Raw genomic sequence first — 19,079 nt, 5'->3', positions numbered from 1 at the left:
TTTGCTGTCTGAGTACTTGTACTTTGTAATGATGATAAAGATTAATCTAAAAAAGTGTGTTGAATGGCAGCACATCACCATTCTATCAGCTCTACAAAACGCCCAGAAAATATGTGGTCAGATCTGAGAGAAAGAAACGAATTAATGCAGCTCTTAGTGCAGCTCATACAGTAACTTTGTCCACAGGGAATAGTCACTGGATCCTTCAGTAGATCCAGACTGGTCGTTCCCAGTGTCTCCTGCTTCACCTTATTCTTGTTACTGCTGTCTTAGAAATGTTGAACCTGGAAGCAACCTCAGTGTGGCCTTCTGTTTTTGTTTAAAAATTTAGAGTGATCTCTTAATTTTTTCTGCAGCTGTCATCATCTGATAATCTTATTCCTAAATTTTGTGGATTAAAAAAAACTTAAGCTCAAATATAAAGTATATCAGGATTCCTAAAAAGAGAATATATGCTTGTTTTGATAATTTGTAATCACATACAGTGCATCACTGATGATCAGACGTGTAGTGAAATCAGGAAGCTATCCACATTAGTCTTAAGTAAAACTAGGCTGCAGTCAGAACAGCAAATCAACTAAACTAAACTATATCCATTTGCGTTGTTCTTAAATAAGCTCATTCAAAAAAGATTTACTTTATTTTAATTTTAAAGGTTTATTTTGGAGTAATTTTTATCAGGTTAATGTTTTACTGTATTTTAAATAATGACTGTACATGTTAACCATATCCAACATATTGTGGTGGGATGTTAATTGAGGGAACGCAGCATCTCACATCCTGCGACCAATGGGAAACCCGTAGTTACCTCAGGGCGGCAGTAGAGGGCAGACGTGAGATCTGGTCTCTCAAGTTAAACCCTATTTTTTGATGACAGTAAAAATATATTTTGTTTAAAAAATAATTACTTATTGGCATTAAATTACGTAGTAAGGGCTTTAGTGCGGTTTGTTAATGATGTTTTCCCCGTATTTTAATAGGGCTGAGAGAGACGCCGCAGGCTAATTAGTTTGCCGATTCTCAACTATGACAGCTCACTGTTTTAGTTAGGAAATTTTTATTCTTGTTGTATTTTGGTGGTGTGTTACTAATGTGATTAACTATGTTTTTAACTCGACAGATGTTCCTTTTTTCTAATTCTTTTGTCGATTTTCAGTTTAAAAATGTCAGTTCCCACTGCGCATAGTGACGTCGGAATGACATCTTTAATATGTCGTTTTTGGACGTCCAATTTTGGTCCACTGAAGGGGTTGTTTTGTAACGCCAGGCGACGTCTTTTTTTGACGTCTAATGAACGTCTAGTATTGACGGCCGTGGGACCTCCATGTATGGGCTATTTATAGTCCAAATGTGGTCGTTGTGGATACCAAAAGCAGACTAATTTTAGACATTGTGTATGTCGTGTCTCGACTAAATTCATATATAAATTAACAATTTCACCATGCTTTCAATTAAAACTTAAATTTAAATAACGTATTGCTGCGACGGGCAGATGGAGGTATCGCGAGCAAAGACTACTCTGTCGGGGAACATCCACTCAATTAATAATCCGTACAAGGATTACATCAGGCACCCAAAGAACACCAAACATAATTATATGTAAGAAACACAAAGTTGTCAAACAACGAACTGTAAGACGCATCCACGGTGGGACATTTATGTAAGCTAATTACACACGAGGATCAGACCGGGTACACACAAGACACATGTAAACACATGCGCAACAATAAGGAATTACCTTAATTAACAATAACAGCAACAACACAACAATGGCTATTTACAACTGCACGCGGGGCATGCTGGGACATGAGCCCCGCCGGTGCTACAGTGTATACAACAGAACAGTACAGAGCTAAAGTATCATGAAAAGTAAAAAACATAATTTAGCATTAACCTGGTTTAGCAAGCTGGATGTTAATTTGTTCGACCGGGCATCAAGCTGCTGCCAGATTTTGAAATCCCGCGTTCTGCACGTGCACAAAAGTGTCCGCGAGGGACGTGGATAAAACTGTTACAGCTGCTCTGCACTACTCAGTTTTCACATGGTTTTCAGAACGAACATAAAAAACAATGCACGATATAATTTATTGTCATATCAGCGCAAATGCACATAAAATACGTACGCATTGGCATAATAAATCATGTTTGTTTCGAAATAATCATCTGTATTCACATTTATTATGTTGATAACAACAATGTTGATATTTGTAAAACTATATTTCCTGCACCTGTCATAGTCGTTAAAATAACGTCAAAAAAATTACGTTCAAATGTTGAATGTCATATTGACGTGCAAGTTGGGTCATGGATGGACGTTCAAATTGTGGACCTAGTTTGTCCAGAATTGGTCATGGACTGACGGACCTAATATAGACATGATCTGCACGCCTATCCGACGTCCAATGTTTAGTGGGTTAATTTAATGTCACGTTAGGAAGCTGCATACAGCGCAGATTAATCATGTTACTCAGTTACACTTTGGACAGTGCTGAACCGGGACATTAATAGAATAGAATATGAAGCCCTTATTGTCAGTGCACAGGCAGCAAATACAATAGAGACAGAAATATATAAAAGGGTGATTCTACAGAAACGGTGCCATTTGTGATTGAGAAGGATGGTAAAAAAGTACTTTACAAATTTAGATCTTTTTTGGTTTGATAATACCTGATAATGTCAGTACTGTATAAAAAATACTTTTTCCCACCTAAACATAGAAAATGAAGTTATTTTTTTGCATATTTGTCTGTCACAAGTCACATTTTAATTCAACCCCGTCACAGCCATTTTGTAATTCCGCTATTATTTTTTACAATAAGTTTATGAGCTGCCACTAGCATGGCCTAGCAATTTATGTGTCCCTTGTAATTAATAATATATTTTTATTAGATAGAAAATAAAGGAAACCCCTGAATTTCTACTTCATAATCTGCAAAAGCATGACTGTTTGTCGCTGAACTTTGTAATTTTGCTAGAAAAGTGCAATAATATCATGTAAAGTTTACAAAATATAACTTGACATATTTGTCACAATATAATGCAAACAATAAAAAACATCTTGAAGCTTTGTTTTGTTTATTTACGACAAAAAGGTAACATATGTATCTCATAACAGGACTGAATGCTTTAGAACAGGGTTGAACATGTTCTCTCCTGTTTTTCTAGATTTTTTCTTCCCCTTTACAGATTGTCTAAAACAGAAAATAAATTCACAACCAGGCTCAGAACAACTGAGTAGAAGCCAATCAGTGTCCCTCTCTCCCCCCCTCACTCACACACACACACACACACACACACGCAAACCTACACTTTCTCTAACATGTACATACACCTTACTACTGATTCCACACTTGAAATATCTTTTCCTAACCTTGAAGCTTAATGAGACATCAGCTCATCTCTTTCAGGACTTTGTGGAGGGGCTGCAATACTGTTTACAGCTTGTTGCCTTTTCGTTTACCGCTCCTTTGCCTTTCTGCACATCTTTCCCCTCATCCTTTGACCTCTCTCATTTAGAGCTTGTATACTTTTCTTCTTCCCTGCCTCAACATCTCTTTTCCATCTCTGCCGTTCATTAATGAGGCATCTGGCCCTTCGTCCTGGATCAGCATTTCTTCTTGCCCTGTACTCTCTGTGCCTTTCTGCCGCTGTTTTTGCCATCATTTAATCTGAAAGTATTGACAAGTCAGTGTCCTTTTGATAAGTAACTGGTAAAATGAACATGAACTTGAAAGCAATACTGAAAATTTCTCATATGGGAATGAGAGGCAAGATCACGATCACTTATACAACTTTCGTTTTAAAAAAATCCTCAATTTTTTTAGTTGCTAATGCAAACCACTGACAGCCACTAATAACAAACATCCACATAGGTTCCAAAATATCATGTGTATATGAATATACATTAAATATTGTAAAGATATTCATCCCTGTAGTAGTCATTCAACCACATCACACTGAAAAATGTAATGGGGTTTTTGTCTTAATCTGATGCTAATTGTTAACGCTAGCAGCTAGCAGGATGACACAGCATTCTTTGGCTTAGATATTGTTCTATTTTATAGCTATAAAAATTACTTTTTGATAAAACCTTCTAAACTATGTGTTTTTCCTCCAACAGTGTTGAACACCTAAGCCTGACGGAACCTATATGTTCATAAAAAACAAAATATTTATGAGAAATGAGAAAGTAATTTACCGCTTGTCACACCAGTGCTGTTCAAGAGATACAGGATCAAACCATTACTTTTATTAAATGGGGGTGGTGTTGGTTTCATTACGGGGTTGAATTAAACACAGGGACCGAGAAATTTAAATATAAGTAAATACTTAAATTTCCCTTAAATTCCAATCTCTTTTCCAAAGAAAATATATTATACATGGGAAGGGGTTAGAAGTGCCTAATTCTGCAAAAAAAGTTTATTATTATTTAACATTATTAACTCAAATTTGACCATGCTGTTGGTATGATGAACAATGGGGACAGGCAAAATTCTTCGTACTCTTTGGAAAAACACAAATATAAAAGTTGAAATAAATGTCATTATAACTTTTTTTCTCTGCTAATTATTAAAAAACATGTAATAATTTGAAATGATGCAGTTCAAATGTAGATTTATGAATGTTATGAAAAGTTGTAGCAGCATTACATCTTGGGGCACTGAACCTACTGAAATGGCATCAAATATTTAAAATGACCCAAATTGTACATATACGGGGGAGGGGAAAAGTCCCCAACCCCCAAAATCATGAGGTTTACATTTCATTACATTATTACATTTTAATCAGAGAGAAAAACAGTCACTTTGCATGTTTGTTGTTTGTTGAACCCAGTCACTTATTTTGTCTAACATACATCACACCTCAGACAGAATAAAAAGGGTTATACTGGTTACAAAGAAAAGATTTTACCTTTTTGCCATGGAGAAGCAGCGACATGTGACACTCTGATAAGGTAAAAATGATTCCTCCAGCACACAGTGAGCTATCCCAGCATGCACAGGGACACAGAGGAGTCGTCATAAACCCAAAACCCTGGGCAGAGGGGTTCAGTGAATGAGGAGGTGAAGCTGTACAGGAGGGTCAGTCCATCAGAGGAGACTCTGTAGAAGGACAGAGTACCAGCCGCCCAGTCCAGATACACTCCTACTCTGCGGGAGCCTGAGGGCTTTATGGGTATGACAGTCTCTTTATTATTGTGATAGACAGAGTAACTGTCAGTTGAGCAGCACAGCATCCATGACTTGTCATTGGCTCCAAGCTGACAGTCAGCACTCCATCCTTTCCTACTGATTCCTTTATAAGTCACTCCTATCCAGGCTCCACCTCCACTCCACTCAGCCTCCCAGTAACAGCGACCAGTCAGACTCTCTCTGCACAGAACTTGGGGCCAGCAGTCAAATCTCTCTGGATGATCAGGATATGGCTGCCAGTCTTCCCCCCATGTCACCTTCCTGTTCCCCTCTGACAGAGACAGATCTCTGTTTGCTGTGTTGGGGTCCAACGTCAGCTGGCAGGAGTCTGTAGGCAAGAGGAAGAGCGATTAATCCCATCACGAAGCCCAGCATCTCCATCATCATCACTGTCACACCTCACACACTCACTAACACAGAACTCGCTCCAATACACACATTTTATTCCCAATATACTCATGTAGCCGCCCGAGTCTCAGGCTATGGAAGATTATAAGCACAAAAAATTCAAATGGAAATTCAATATTCAATCAGAGCATGTATTTGTCATTTCAATATTTAATTGGAGCATTTAATTTGAAAATACATTTTGCAATCGGCAATTCAATGTGCAAAGTACTAATGCAATCCTTTATTCATTTAAAAATATTTTGAATAATAAATAACAAGGCACTGAATTGCATTTCATATTACCATGGGTTTGTTGCCTCTATTCAAATGCAATGGCATCCCCGGCAATTGCATTGCGTGTTGGGGGGAAAACTCAATTTGCAATTCCCAACTGTCAGACCGCTCATCAAGGCAGATCTTCATTAAAATCGTCACTTCCTTGTTTAGGGCCTCACCAGCATTCAACGGCTTTGTTGGTTTAGACTAGTGGTGTGCGATACTACAAGATTTGGTAACGATGCGATACCAAGTAAATACAGGGAAAGTATCGCCGATACGATACCAATATCGATACTTCTTAATAATTAAGGTGGATGCATCATCAAATTGCTAAAACTGAATTAATTTTCATTACCTTTAAGTGTTTTTGTGATTTTTTTTATTAATTAGGTAAAACCCAGGACAGAATTTGGGCAAAGTTTATAGGCTATGTAAATAAATACTGCAGCGCGGAGGTACTGGCGGGCAGCGCAGCATGTTGGACTGATGCCAGCTTGTAAATAGTTCTCAGCAATCACTTGTGTGATTATAAATGTGCTGTGTGTTATGTCATGTATAGCGGTTAATGTTTATTGTTGTATGTAGTGTGTGTGTGTATGTATGTGTGCGTGCGCCAACCGTGTGTATGAGGAGTAAACGGGGCGACGTGCACGGTGAGCAGTGCCGGTGTGTGCGTTGTAGTAGTGCGGGTGTAATAAACGCCATCTGATGATTAAACCCCGAACTATCCCTGCTGTTTAATTATTGCGAGCATGACTCAGCCACCCACTTTTATAATACTTTATTATAAATATTATAGTGTGTGTCCGCCCGCCTGCGTCTGTTTGCTAGCCTGGCGCCGCTGAGTCACGTGACAGCCGGGAGCGGCAATTGAGAGCAGCAGCGCGAACACAGACAGCCGCAGTGCATTCGGGAGAGAGATTGAAACTGAAGTATCGATCTCATTGAACTGGTATCGATCAATATCAATAGCAACATTATTATAGATATTATCGATACTTGGATCGATCCGCCCACCACTAGTGGGCAATCTTATCCACAAAGGGCTGATGTGTATGCAGGTTTTCGCTGCAACTCCCTAATTAGGTCACTAATTGGAGGACTGATTGGCTGAAGAGTCCTCACACGTGGGTTTGAACAGCTGACCTAAACGTTATCCCAAAAACCTGCATACACACCGGCCCGTTGTGGGTAAGTTCTCCCCAAGCGAGCTCTATGGGCCGAATGGCCTCCTCTCGTTTGTATAGTTCTTTTGTTCTTAAGATTGCCCGCCGCTGCCCTATGTACTTTTTCTTTGAACTAATTTTATTTTTGCACTAATGGTACTACTGATTGTACAGTAATCAGTTCCGGAAAATTGTGTTTCAAATAAGTGTGAAATTTGTGTCTTTGTGTACTGCACAGTCAGACCTTAATACCATCCCTTAACATTGGTTTCATTTCATCTTGGTGAACATAATGACTTTCAGAAATTGAACATTACATTTTGCACTTTTAATTTTAGTCGACTAAATCAACTGTAGTTTTAGTCGACTGTAATCTTATGATATTTAGTCAACTAAAACTAAAATAATTTAGATGACTAAATTATGACAAAAGACTATGACTAAAACTAAATGAAAATTTGCTGCCAAAATTAACACTGGTGCGAACAGACTCACATTGTAAGAATTCTGCTCTGGTCCTGGGCACTAATACCGGTAGGATGGTGTCTTTGGTAACTAGAAGGAGACAGAGAGAAACAGGGATGTGAGTAAAAGGAATTTACTTGTGGGAGATGGACTCCACTCACTGTGGAGATAACAGTAGGGGATTATAATTATAAGAGACAATAACAGGCATTTTAACAAACTGCAAATCATTGTAAGTTACTTATAATACTGAGTTTTGGATTCTGTAATGCAGAAGAAACATGATTCCTGTAATCTGGGTTTTGTATCCTGTAGAATTTAGAGCTCATTAGTTTTCAGAAAGATTTAATCTTATTGGAAACAGAAACTGACTTGGTGACACAAACGTGAGGCTGACTGTACTGCATACTCTCTCTGCATGGTCTATATTAACAAGAACAGACTGAAAAATGTTTTTATTTATCAACCTGTATGATGGATCTCTGCCATTTTCTTTTTGCAAACATTCTCCAGTTGATCCTTCAGCTCAGAAACCACCTTCCTCATGTTCTCTAAAGAGCAGCGTGGACTGATGGAGATTCTGGGCCAAAATCCAGCTTCAGGGGTGACAGGAAGACCCTGGCAACTCTACAGACAGACAGTCTGATTAAACAGCTTCATCACAACAAATGCGTATGGAAATCTAATTAACAAGACCATTAACATCTGACAAATGACAGACTAGAGAACATGCATCCATTTGATTACTCTGGTTTTCTTATTGTCAGAGTAGCTGTTCTGTTACCTGGAGGAAATGGATGTGATCCTCTGTGTGTGAAAGCTGCTCCAGCTCAGAGTGTCTCCTCTTCAGTTCATCAATATCCTGCTTCAGTCTCTCCATGTCTCCTTCAGCCTGACTCACTACAGCCTTCTCCTGATCTCTGATCAGCTGTGTCATCTCAGAGCATCTTCTCTCAATGGAGCGGATCATCTCAGTGAAGATCCTCTCACTGTCCTCCACTGCTGACTGTGCTGATCTCTGTTGGTGACACAGGGAGCAGAGGACAGTAAATTACAATTGGCCCCTTTTGAGACCCCAGAGAGCCTCATTGTACAATAGTAATGTGAGCTGACAGGAGGTATAAAAACAGCACAGGGCTGGGGTTTGGAGCGTCACCATGCTGGATGCCTCAGGTACTGAAACCCAGCCAGCACTGATTGGAAATGATCCCTCATTAAGCTCATACACTGTCAGCTGCAGGGATTTGGCAGAGACTGGTGGCTGTATGGGGCAGGTTGGTTGTCACCATTAGATCTCAGTTTAATAGTTGACTCTCTTGGTGTTTATTTGCATTATGCTGGGTTGAGAAAAGTTGCATTTTTCTCAAATGGGCATTTTATGGTATTTTTCTAAATAAATAAGCTACTACTGCTGCAACACTTGGTCTAGCAATTTTGTCCCATTAAATCTCTGACCCAGAATAACCCACAGCAGCATTAATTTGATTAATCCCCACAAGTCTATAAATCTGCAGTGTGTTGAATCTGAGAGAAGATTCAACATGATCACAAGCCAGCCGTTATCTTCTCTTCAGGTTCATACTCACTGTGATTGAGGCCACAGCCTCTCTCAGCTCCTGCAGCTCCTTCTCTCTCATCTGAATTCTCTGCTGAAATTCCTTCTGTGTTTCTCCAATTTGTTTCTACAGACAGGAAACAAGAGTTCATTAGTTTCATTAGCTGAGATAAAATTCTCTAATCATCCTGTCCAGGGTGGACCCCAGCCTTGTATCCGATTATGCCTGGGATAGGATCTAAGCACTCCCCATGACCCTGACCAGGATAAGTGATGGATGGAGATGGATGGATGGATATTCTTAAATAATTGATTGCCTGTAGGTAGGATAAACTGGATACAGACCCTTTGACTCACCATCATTGTACTGAGCTGTTATTTCTGCACTTGTGACCCTCCTGTTATCTTTAACAAGTCTGGCTATTCTCCTCTGACTTCTCTCATTAACAAGGTATTTTCACCCACAGACCCACCACAGGTGTTTATGTTCATTGCACCATTCTCAGTAAACTCTACACACTGCAGTGTGTTAAAATCCCAGGATGGTGGCTGTTTCTGAGATGCTGGACCCACAGCATTTGGCGGCAACAATCACACCACAGCCTCTTAGCTCAGACATCTCAGCCATTCAGATGCTCAGCCAAACAGTAAGTGAACCTCTGAACCCTGTTTGCTTGCTGTATGCATCCAGCTGCAGCCACGTGATTCACTGTTTAAAGGAGTTTTCAGTAGGAATTCAATGAGAACTTTTTACACTTTATAACAACATTTTGCATTTAAAATTTTTCTTTCACCTTCCCTAATCAGACTTGATCATAGCAGATAAACTCAAATGCACTAAGACAAAAGCCATATTTATTTCAATTTCATATTTATCATATATATATATATGAGTATTTCTGGCCTGACCTGTATCTCCTCCCTTCGTGCAGCAGCTGAGACTGTATCATGGCCTCTGTGTTCATACATCGTACAGAGATGACAGATACACTGCTGGTCGGTACGGCAGTAGACCTCCAGGGGTTTGTCATGGTGGGAACAGACCTTGTCCTGCAGATGTCCAGTGGCATCAGTCAGCTTGTGCTTCTTAAAAGCTGGAGACTCATAGTGAGGCTGGAGGTGAGTTTCACAGTAAGAGGCCAGACACACCAGGCAGGACTTGACAGCTTTGTGTTTTCTCCCAGTACAGAAATCACACTCCACATCTCCAGGTCCAGCATAATGGTCAGCAGGAGTAGCTGCTTGTAGTCCAGTCTTCTTCAGTTTCTCTACCAGCTCAGCCAGTATGGTGTTTCTGTACAGAACAGGTCTGGGTGTGAAGGTCTGTCTGCACTGGGGGCAGCTGTAAACTGCAAGACGATCCTTCTGATCCCAGCAGCTCTTAATGCAGCTCATACAGTAACTGTGTCCACAGCCTATAGTCACTGGATCCTTCAGTTGTTCCAGACAGATTGGACATCTGAACTGGTTCGGATCCAGTGCTGAACTGGGTTCTGCCATTTTACGACAATCCCCGATAGAATTTAGTTTCGTTTTCTCTCACAGTCATGTGTGTGAATTAGGAGGAACTTCCTGTTTCTCAGGCTGCAGTACGTGTGGTTTTGGACTGAGGCCAGACTGAGAAGAGCAGACTGAGCAAACACTGGATTTTGAAGTTTGAGTAAAATATTTCATTATACAAACTGTACCCCTAAACAGACATTTATTTAGCTTTTATGCATATAACTGTTACTGATTTCCCAGACAAGCTATAATCTTAGGATTTGATTGTTTTAGGTTGAAATTTGATAGAAAGGTATAAGAGAGCAGTTCTATTTAGAATGAATTTCTGTGTCTGTTTAGAAGATTGTCTTTGCTATTTTTTCTCCAGATGAAGCAGATTTACTAGAAGAAAAGTAATTTGATTTGGATTTGAAACTATCATGTGGTATCAGATATAACATGCAGGTATGTGCAATTATAGGTTAAGACATCAGTTTCATTAAACACTGCTACGGTAAAATCTCACATTTAAGCCAAAAGTCAATAGACCACTTCAGCAAACCCGAGGAACTTCAAGCCTGGAGGCGTGAAGTGAGAGCAGCTGGTCTGAAGTCATGAAGGGAGCTGGAGCCCTTTCTTTGGAACAGTGTGGATCCGTCCTCCATTACTGCTTATCCTGTACGGGGGGGTGGGAGCCTGGAGCCTGTCCCAGGGGGCACAGGGCAGGGGGCACGATGGATAGGATACTAGTTTATAGCAGAGCACACACTCACACACACAATCACACACTAAGGACAGGGGGCACGATGGATATGAAACTAGTTTATAGCAGAGCACACACTCACACACACAATCACACACTAAGGACAGGGGGCACGATGGATAGGAAACTAGTTTATAGCAGAGCACACACTCACACACACAATCACACACTAAGGACAGGGGGCACGATGGATAGGATACTAGTTTATAGCAGAGCACACACTCACACACACAATCACACACTAAGGACAGGGGGCACGATGGATAGGATACTAGTTTATAGCAGAGCACACACTCACACACACAGTCACACACTAAGGACAGGGGGCACGATGGATAGGATACTAGTTTATAGCAGAGCACACACTCACACACACAATCACACACTAAGGACAGGGGACACGATGGATAGGATACTAGTTTATAGCAGAGCACACACTCACACACAATCACACACTAAGGACAGGGGACACGATGGATAGGATACTAGTTTATAGCAGAGCACACACTCACACACACAATCACACACTAAGGACAGCTTAGAGATCCCAATCGGCTGACCACATGTTTTCAGTCTCTGAAGTAGGAGGAGGAAACTCGTATTGGGGGAACAAGCAAACTTCACATACAGAGTGTCTATGGCGGGCGGTCAACATGCTGTCTGGATTTATTTAAAGTCACAATGTAATGCTGCAGAATTTTGAACTAGTATAAGCTTCATTTTCAGGAACTGTGTTGTAATTTTAGCAGACTTTTAGAATATTAACTTACAGAACTTACCTGTTTCCCACCCTTTACCTAAGCAGGTGTGATCTCTGTGCCTTCAGACATAGCTGACATTCTCACTTGCATTTATTTACATTTACATTTCTGGAGGTAATTTGACTTTTCCACCCTTTCTCCCATACTTCCTCAGAAATTTGTGTTCCCAATTCCTTTTCCCAACTCTTTTTAATATGTTTTGTTAATGTTTTTCAATAATAAATTACCTTGATATTACCTCTATATAATCTGGATAAGATAGAACTACCCAGCTAAATTTCTTGAAGAAAATAACGGTGAAATTGCAGATGCCTATAGAAATCTGATTTGCCCACCTGTCCAAGTCACAGTAAATGTTTTTAGTGAGTGGTGTATAACTCACCTCATATAGTTTGGAAATATTACAGTGCAGCTACACGCCAAGATATTTAATATATTTCAAATTCCAGTTAAGGGGGTATCTACATTTAAGTTTTTCTGAAGGGGTAAAAGTGAACAAAATCTGAGTTTTAACGAGATTCAACAAATGACCTGTCAATTGGCCATATATATCCAAAAGCTGCATTAGGGCTGGAAGGCAGAGCTCTGGATTGCTAAGATACACCATCACATAACCAGCACACACAGAAACCTTCTGTTCTCTTTCCCTTATTGTTACACCCTCTACAGAGAGACCTTGTCTTACAGCTTCAGACAGCAGTTCTATATACAAGTTAAAAAGGGTCGGTGAGAGCAGACACCCCTGCCTCGTCCCTCTCTCCAGGGTGGTAATGTGTCATATGTGTCCAGTAAGTTTAATTCTGGCTGAATATATTGTTTTAATGCACTGAATAAATTCCAAACTAAACCAGAACTTTCTCATGACCTGAATGGGGGGCGTGACAGCAAGCGTTATCCTAAACAATTTTCTGATTATTTTCCATTTTTACATCTGGATGTTTTTATTGGAGCGATTCCGGTCAAGTATGTGATCAAGGGTACAACAGCAGCCTCCTTCATGAAGCTAAAAGTGCCAAAACTTAGGCCCTGACCTCTGAACTTCAGTTTGTGTTTTTTTCCTTTTGATTGGCTTGGAATTTAGAACAATATTAAAATCTCCACCAAGTATGAGCGTACCATATGATTCCACAGCAATTAGGTCAAATGCTCTCTTTAAGAGTATTTATTGCTAAAGAACATGCAGCTGACACAATTCCACTTGGGCTATGTTTTTCCCTTCGAGTGAACCTGGTCTGGACCAGGTTCATCATGGAGAGTAAATTACCATGGCAGTATATTTCAGAACGTGGTGAGCCACGATCCGTGGTACCGAAAACTCCAGCCAAGAAACCTGGCTCAGCCACCTTGCTTCATAGCAAGTCCCCAGTGTAATACTGCCCACCAATTTGTTAATTATATACTTACAGTATGACATGTTTTGTAGGCAGAGACAGTGACATTGCTAAAGATTTTGGGCCCCACAAAAGCAAATCATATTTGGCCCCCCAGTCCAGACCCATCCAGTTATTTTTTTAGGGCCCCTGTCGCTCCTGGGCCCTTGGAATCATCCTAACTACCCCCCCCCCCCTCCCCACCCCAACAGCACCCTTGGGCAGAGATCGTACTTGAAGGACATGTTTAAGTCGAATCACCATTGATGTGATAACTGTTTAAATATCTTTGGGCTTTGAGCTGCTGATAAAAAAAATCCTCTCACCACAAAAATCAACTAACAGTGACGTAGAGGCTGTGATGAAGCTGTGACTTCAACTCTCTTCAGACCGCAAAGGAGGGAGAAGTGGAGGGTTATGATTGTGTTTGTTTGAATTTCACATTATGGTTATTAAAATTGTATTTGTATGAAACAGATCTATCTTGCCTAGCTATTGCTGATAAAAGTTTTTGTGGCTGTTTTGGGTCATTAATAAAGGAAAGCAAGCAGCTACAATATGAGCATTATCCAACAATAGCTGTTAAGATATTGTAAAAATGGTTTACTGCCTCAGTGGTTTAGTTTAAATTATTTAAGCTCATGAACATACCCAAAATACATTGATGTTATTAAATGAGGTGTTGTGTAGTGTAACTTAAGATCTTAGATTTGTTCCAAGTAATAGAAACTATTCTGACATCTGTAGTAAGAAACAGTAATTATGTGAGAATTTTTCAAGTGGTATTTTTTGCATTTTAATCACCAGAGAAAGGATGCCATTCACTCCCATTACATTTGAGAGAAGCCCGACATTTCTACGACCGACATCAAAACAAGGCATCTCCCAGCAGAACGACCTAGATGGATAGATAGCACTAAACCTCCTCTAAAAGATATACTTTTTTGGTTTTAGGGTGAACTGCCCCTTTAAATGTTTGTTAATTTTATACATTGGTTGATTTATATAGGTATGGTAATTATCCTGAGCTCTAGAATTTTCTATAATTCTAGAGCTCTATAATGTTAGAACAATTATGGCCTGTAGGAGCCACGTGTCTCCTAGGGGTTTATGTAGTAATATTTAGTTATGTTTTTATCTTGTTATTAATGTCTTAATGCTTTCATTTCTGTTTAATGATGTATCTAAGAGGTGCCTGTCAATTAAAACATTCTTGGACCCTTCAATGTAGCATATGCACTGCCCTCTACAGGACTCTCTCGAAACAGCATCCTCCATTTAAGGTGGCACGGATCCTGAAAATAAGAAGCTGGCAAATAAGTTGTCAACTTCAGGCTCATCTGACTGGGTGTTGCTACTGGGAGGTTGAGTGGTATAGGGATGAGGTTGGTATAGGTGTCACATATGAAGGGATCAGCAGGAAAAGAGAGAGTGATGACAGGAGGCTTGGATACAATGACAAGTCCTGGTGTTTGTACTGCTCTCCCACCAGGATAGGGGTGTACCTGGAACTTCTGCAGAAATGTCTGACACAATGACATTTATTTACAATGTGTTATGAATGTGTTCCTATATACAAGGCACTCACAGAAAGTGTTCTGAAAATTTTACATCAAGTAGTTTTACATCGATTTCAATTTTTTATTCCTACCTTTTCAGTGCACACCACAAATAACCCGTCTTCAGATGTACCACCCGGGGGCGGTCCGAGTATCACTGGTGATATGTGAACCACAGTTTGAGAACCACTGGTATAAATCATTAGAAAAACAATGGCTGGATAAATTTTATAACACATTCATCACAATATGTTAAGATGTTTTTAAATGTAACATATGTGTCTTTATTAAAACATGTCATTTTCTGAGTTTATTGCTCTGTATTGTATATAGCCTTTGGTTATAGCCTTTAAGTAGGTCATCTGTTGAAAAACTGTCATGTTTTTGGACAAAGACAGAATGGCAGAACCTTTTAATCTGTTTTCAATTTAGGGGATCGTTTTCTCACTTTCTTCTTCTGTAAAACTATGTGCAAATAGCCACCATAAAAAAGCACAAACTGACACATAAACAGCTGGAAGTTTGTGCTGATGCTTCAGGTAAGTTGGTTTCAAGTGTAGGAAGGAAATCCTGTACAAACCAGACTGAAACATGGTGTAGCAATGCTGTCATACAATGGAACAAGTGTGCACCAGTCTAAGAATTATACAGAATTACACATACTGTGTAGAATAAAAAGTACCAATCCATGAAGAAGGTGCAACTCCATCAGTGTCAGTACAATAAGGGACTCCATTCATCCATCCATCCATCCATCCATTGCCTTCCGCTTGTCTGGAGTTCAGGTCGTGGGGGTAGCAGCTTCAGGAGAGATACCCAGACCTCCCTCTCCCCAGCTACCTCTACCAGCTCTTCGGGGAGGACGCCGAGGCGTTCCCAGGCCACCCGAGAGATATAATCCCTCCAGCGAGTCCAGGGTCTGCCCAGGGGCCTCCTCCCTGTAGGACATGCACGGAAAACCTCTCCGGGTAGCTGCCCAGGAGGCATCCGCACCAGATGTCCAAACCACCTCAACTGGCTCCTTTCAACGTGAAGAAGCAGCGGTTCTACTATGATACTCTCCCGGATATCCGAACTTCTCACCTTATCTCTAAGGGAGAGCCCAGACACCCTGCGGAGAAACCTCATTTCAATTGCCTGTATTTGCGATCTCATTCTTTGGGTCATTACCCATAGCTCATGACCATAGGTGAGGGTAGGGACAAAGATGGACCAATAGATCGAGAGCTTTGCTTTGCTGTCCAGTTCTTTCTTAGCCTCAACGAATCGGTTAAGCGCCTGCAAAACTGCAGACATTGTTCTGATTCATCGGTCTAGCTCTCGATCTCGCCTACCCTCACTCGTGAACGAGACCCCGAAAGACCTGAAGAGAGCAATCCACCCATTTCCGGCTGAGAACCATGGTCTCGGACTTGGAGGTGCTAATCCTCATCCACGCCACTTCGCACTCGGCTGCGAACCGCCCCAGAGCACACTGGAGATCCCCAGCAGATGAGGCCAATAGGACGACATCGTCTGCAAAAAGCAGCGAGGCAATCCTGAGGCCACCAAACTGGACACCCTCGACACCTTGGCTGCGCCTAGAAATCCTGTCCATAAATATTATAAACAGGACCGATAACAAAGGGCAGCCCTGGTGGAGCCCAACCCGCACTGGGAACACGTCTGTCTTATAACCGGCAATGCAGGAAACAGATTTTCCCAGGAAGGCTGAGAAGTGTGATCCCCCTGTAGTTGGAACACACCCTCCAGTCCCCTTTCGTAAATAAGGGGACCACCACCCCGGTCTGCCAATCCAGCGGCACTGTTCCTGACCTCCACGTGCGGTTGAGAAGGCGTGTCAGCCATGACAGCCCCACAACATCCAGAGCCTTTAGGTACTCCGGGTGGATCTTGTCCAACCCCGGGGCCCAGCCACCACATAGCTCTTTAACCACCCTGGCCACCTCAGCCCCAGTGATGGGCAAGTCCACCCCAGCCCCCCCGTGCTCTGTGCCCTCAAATGTGTGAAAGGGCATGCGTGTGCGTAGATGTATTCCGGATGGTTTGCCAGAACCTTTTTGAGGCCGACCGAAAGTCACTTTCCATGACCTCACCAAACTCCTCCCACGCCCGGGTTTTTGCTTCCAGAACCGCCCGAGCTGCGTTCCGCCTGGCCTGCCGGTACCCTTCAGCTGCCTCCGGAGACCCATGGGCTAATAATTCCCGGTAAGCCTCCTTCTTCAGTTTGACAGCCCCCTCTCACCTCTGGTGTCCACCATCGGGTACGGGGGTTACCGCCACGACTGGCACCGACCACCCTGCAGCCACAGCTCCGTACGGCCGCTTCCACAATGGAGGTCCGGAACAGTGTCCATTCAGACTCAATGTCCCCAACCTCCCCTGGTATGCAATTAGAATTTCGCCAGAGGTGCGAGTTAAAGCTCCAGCGAACAGGAGCCTCTGCCAGACGTTCCCAGCAGACCCTCACTATGCGCTTGGGCCTACCAGGTCTGACTTGCTTCCTCCCTTGCCACCTGAGCCAACTCACCACCAGGTGGTGATCAGTTGACAGCTCTGCCCCTCTCTTTACCCGAGTGTCCAAGACAGAAGGTCGCAGATCAGATGATATGATTATGAAATTGATGATCGACCTGTAGCCCCGGGCATGTTCATACCATGTCCACTTATGGATGCCCTTATGCTCAAACATGGCGTTTGTTATGGACAAACCATGCATTGCACAGAAGTCCAGTAACAGAACACCACTCGGGTTCAGATCAGAGAGGCCGTTCCTCCCAATCACCCCCCTCCAGCCCACACTGTCATTGCACACGTGAGTGTTGAAGTCCCTCAGCAAAATGATGGAATCCCCTCGTGGCGCGCTAACCAGCATACCAATAAGGGAATCCAAGAAGGCCGGGTACACTGAACTGTCATTTGCCGCAACTCCAGAAGAAAACAGCGTCCAGCCCCTCTCCAGGAGATTTGTTCCAGAACCCACGCTATATCTAGTCAGTAACTCTCAACCTCACACAAAAGCTCAGGCTCCTTCTCCACCAGAGAGGTGACATTTCATGTCCTGAAAGTCAGTTTTGTCAGCCGGGGATCAGATCGCAAGGGCCTCCCTTGGTCGCCACCCGATCCACAATAAACCGAACCCCTGACATTCCCCTTGTGGGTGGTGGGCCCACCTGGGGACAGTCCCGCGTGCCTCTTTCGGGCCCTCCCCCAGGCCTGGCCCCAGGGTGGGGCCCCCGTGACCCTAGTCCGGGCGAGGGAAATGAGACCTTGATAGACTTCTTTGTCATAGGGGTTTATTTGGATTGCTTTTTGTCTGGCCCCTCCCCTGGGACCTTTTTTCCTTGGGAGACCCTACCAGGGGCTGTTGCCCCCAACAAAATAGCCTCCAGGGTCACTGAGGCACACAAACCCCTCCACCAAGATAAGGTGGCAATCGAAGGAAGAGACAATAAGGGACTATGAGTGTAAAATGCGACTTGACCCATTTCCTGTGTCTGTGAACAGAAAGTTAAACAGTCCCATTTGAATGACAAGTGGACTATTCATCCAGGAGCAGAACTCAATTTAGGTGGAACACAATGGATTTCATTTAGCCCATCGTGGTTTAAGGTCCTGATCCATGCTCCTTCAGAACATAGCCGCTCTTGCAAATACATCCATGCTCAGTTTCCCATGGATTCCAGTTCAGGGGCATTTTGAATAGCACTCCTCCAGTTGTCTGCTGTTTAATTTGCATCACAGATTACTTTTTTTTAATATCCTCCTGAGATACAGGGATTTTTTTTTACTATTGCTTTGACAGGAAGAGTAAGCCGGCAAGGTCACGCCCAAGCAAATGTGACATCATCTGAAAGCCTTAACTGGCCTACTTAAGGTCTAACCTGCTCCCTCACCAGCCCAGCACCTGTGCTCTGGATCCTATTGCCTCCCAGCTCCTCCAGGCCATCTCTCCTACGCTTACTCCTCCACTTACCCACTTGATTAACTCATCCCTTTACACCGACACCTTCCCTGCCACATTTACACAGGCTCAAGTTACACCGCTGCTTTAAAATCCCTCACTCGATCCTTCTCAGACTGAGAACTATTAGCCA

At 42.2% G+C, this 19,079-nt stretch overlaps 1 protein-coding gene and 1 long non-coding RNA gene across 4 annotated transcripts in view; one reads left to right on the top strand and one right to left on the bottom strand.

The window, feature by feature from the left end:
• LOC111841371 (tripartite motif-containing protein 16-like) overlaps nucleotides 1–10,584 on the bottom strand; it is a 129,777-nt gene extending 119,193 nt beyond the window's left edge. For 2 of the 3 annotated variants that reach the window (XM_072710643.1, XM_072710645.1), the window contains exons 1-4: nucleotides 9,957–10,584; nucleotides 9,079–9,174; nucleotides 8,277–8,510; nucleotides 7,960–8,119 (exon numbers count right to left, since the gene is read on the bottom strand). In XM_072710643.1, coding sequence (XP_072566744.1) covers nucleotides 7,960–8,119; nucleotides 8,277–8,510; nucleotides 9,079–9,174; nucleotides 9,957–10,547 — 1,081 coding nt within the window. In that variant the 5' untranslated portion in view covers nucleotides 10,548–10,584. Of the gene's footprint in view, nucleotides 1–3,058; nucleotides 5,521–7,522; nucleotides 7,583–7,959; nucleotides 8,120–8,276; nucleotides 8,511–9,078; nucleotides 9,175–9,956 lie in introns of those variants that run through there. The other variant, XM_072710642.1, reaches the window with a different exon arrangement.
• LOC111841372 (uncharacterized) lies at nucleotides 9,190–14,649 on the top strand. Its single transcript, XR_011989893.1, has 4 exons — nucleotides 9,190–9,366; nucleotides 9,515–9,694; nucleotides 9,980–10,166; nucleotides 14,231–14,649. It is a non-coding gene; the product is annotated as an uncharacterized lncRNA (long non-coding RNA).
• The last annotated feature ends 4,430 nt before the right edge of the window (nucleotides 14,650–19,079 follow it).

This window comes from Paramormyrops kingsleyae, chromosome 4, assembly GCF_048594095.1.
Source record: "Paramormyrops kingsleyae isolate MSU_618 chromosome 4, PKINGS_0.4, whole genome shotgun sequence".
Taxonomy (NCBI): domain Eukaryota; kingdom Metazoa; phylum Chordata; class Actinopteri; order Osteoglossiformes; family Mormyridae; genus Paramormyrops; species Paramormyrops kingsleyae.
The sequence above is the reverse complement of the archived record's forward strand: the minus strand, read 5'-3'. Positions and strand labels throughout refer to the sequence as shown.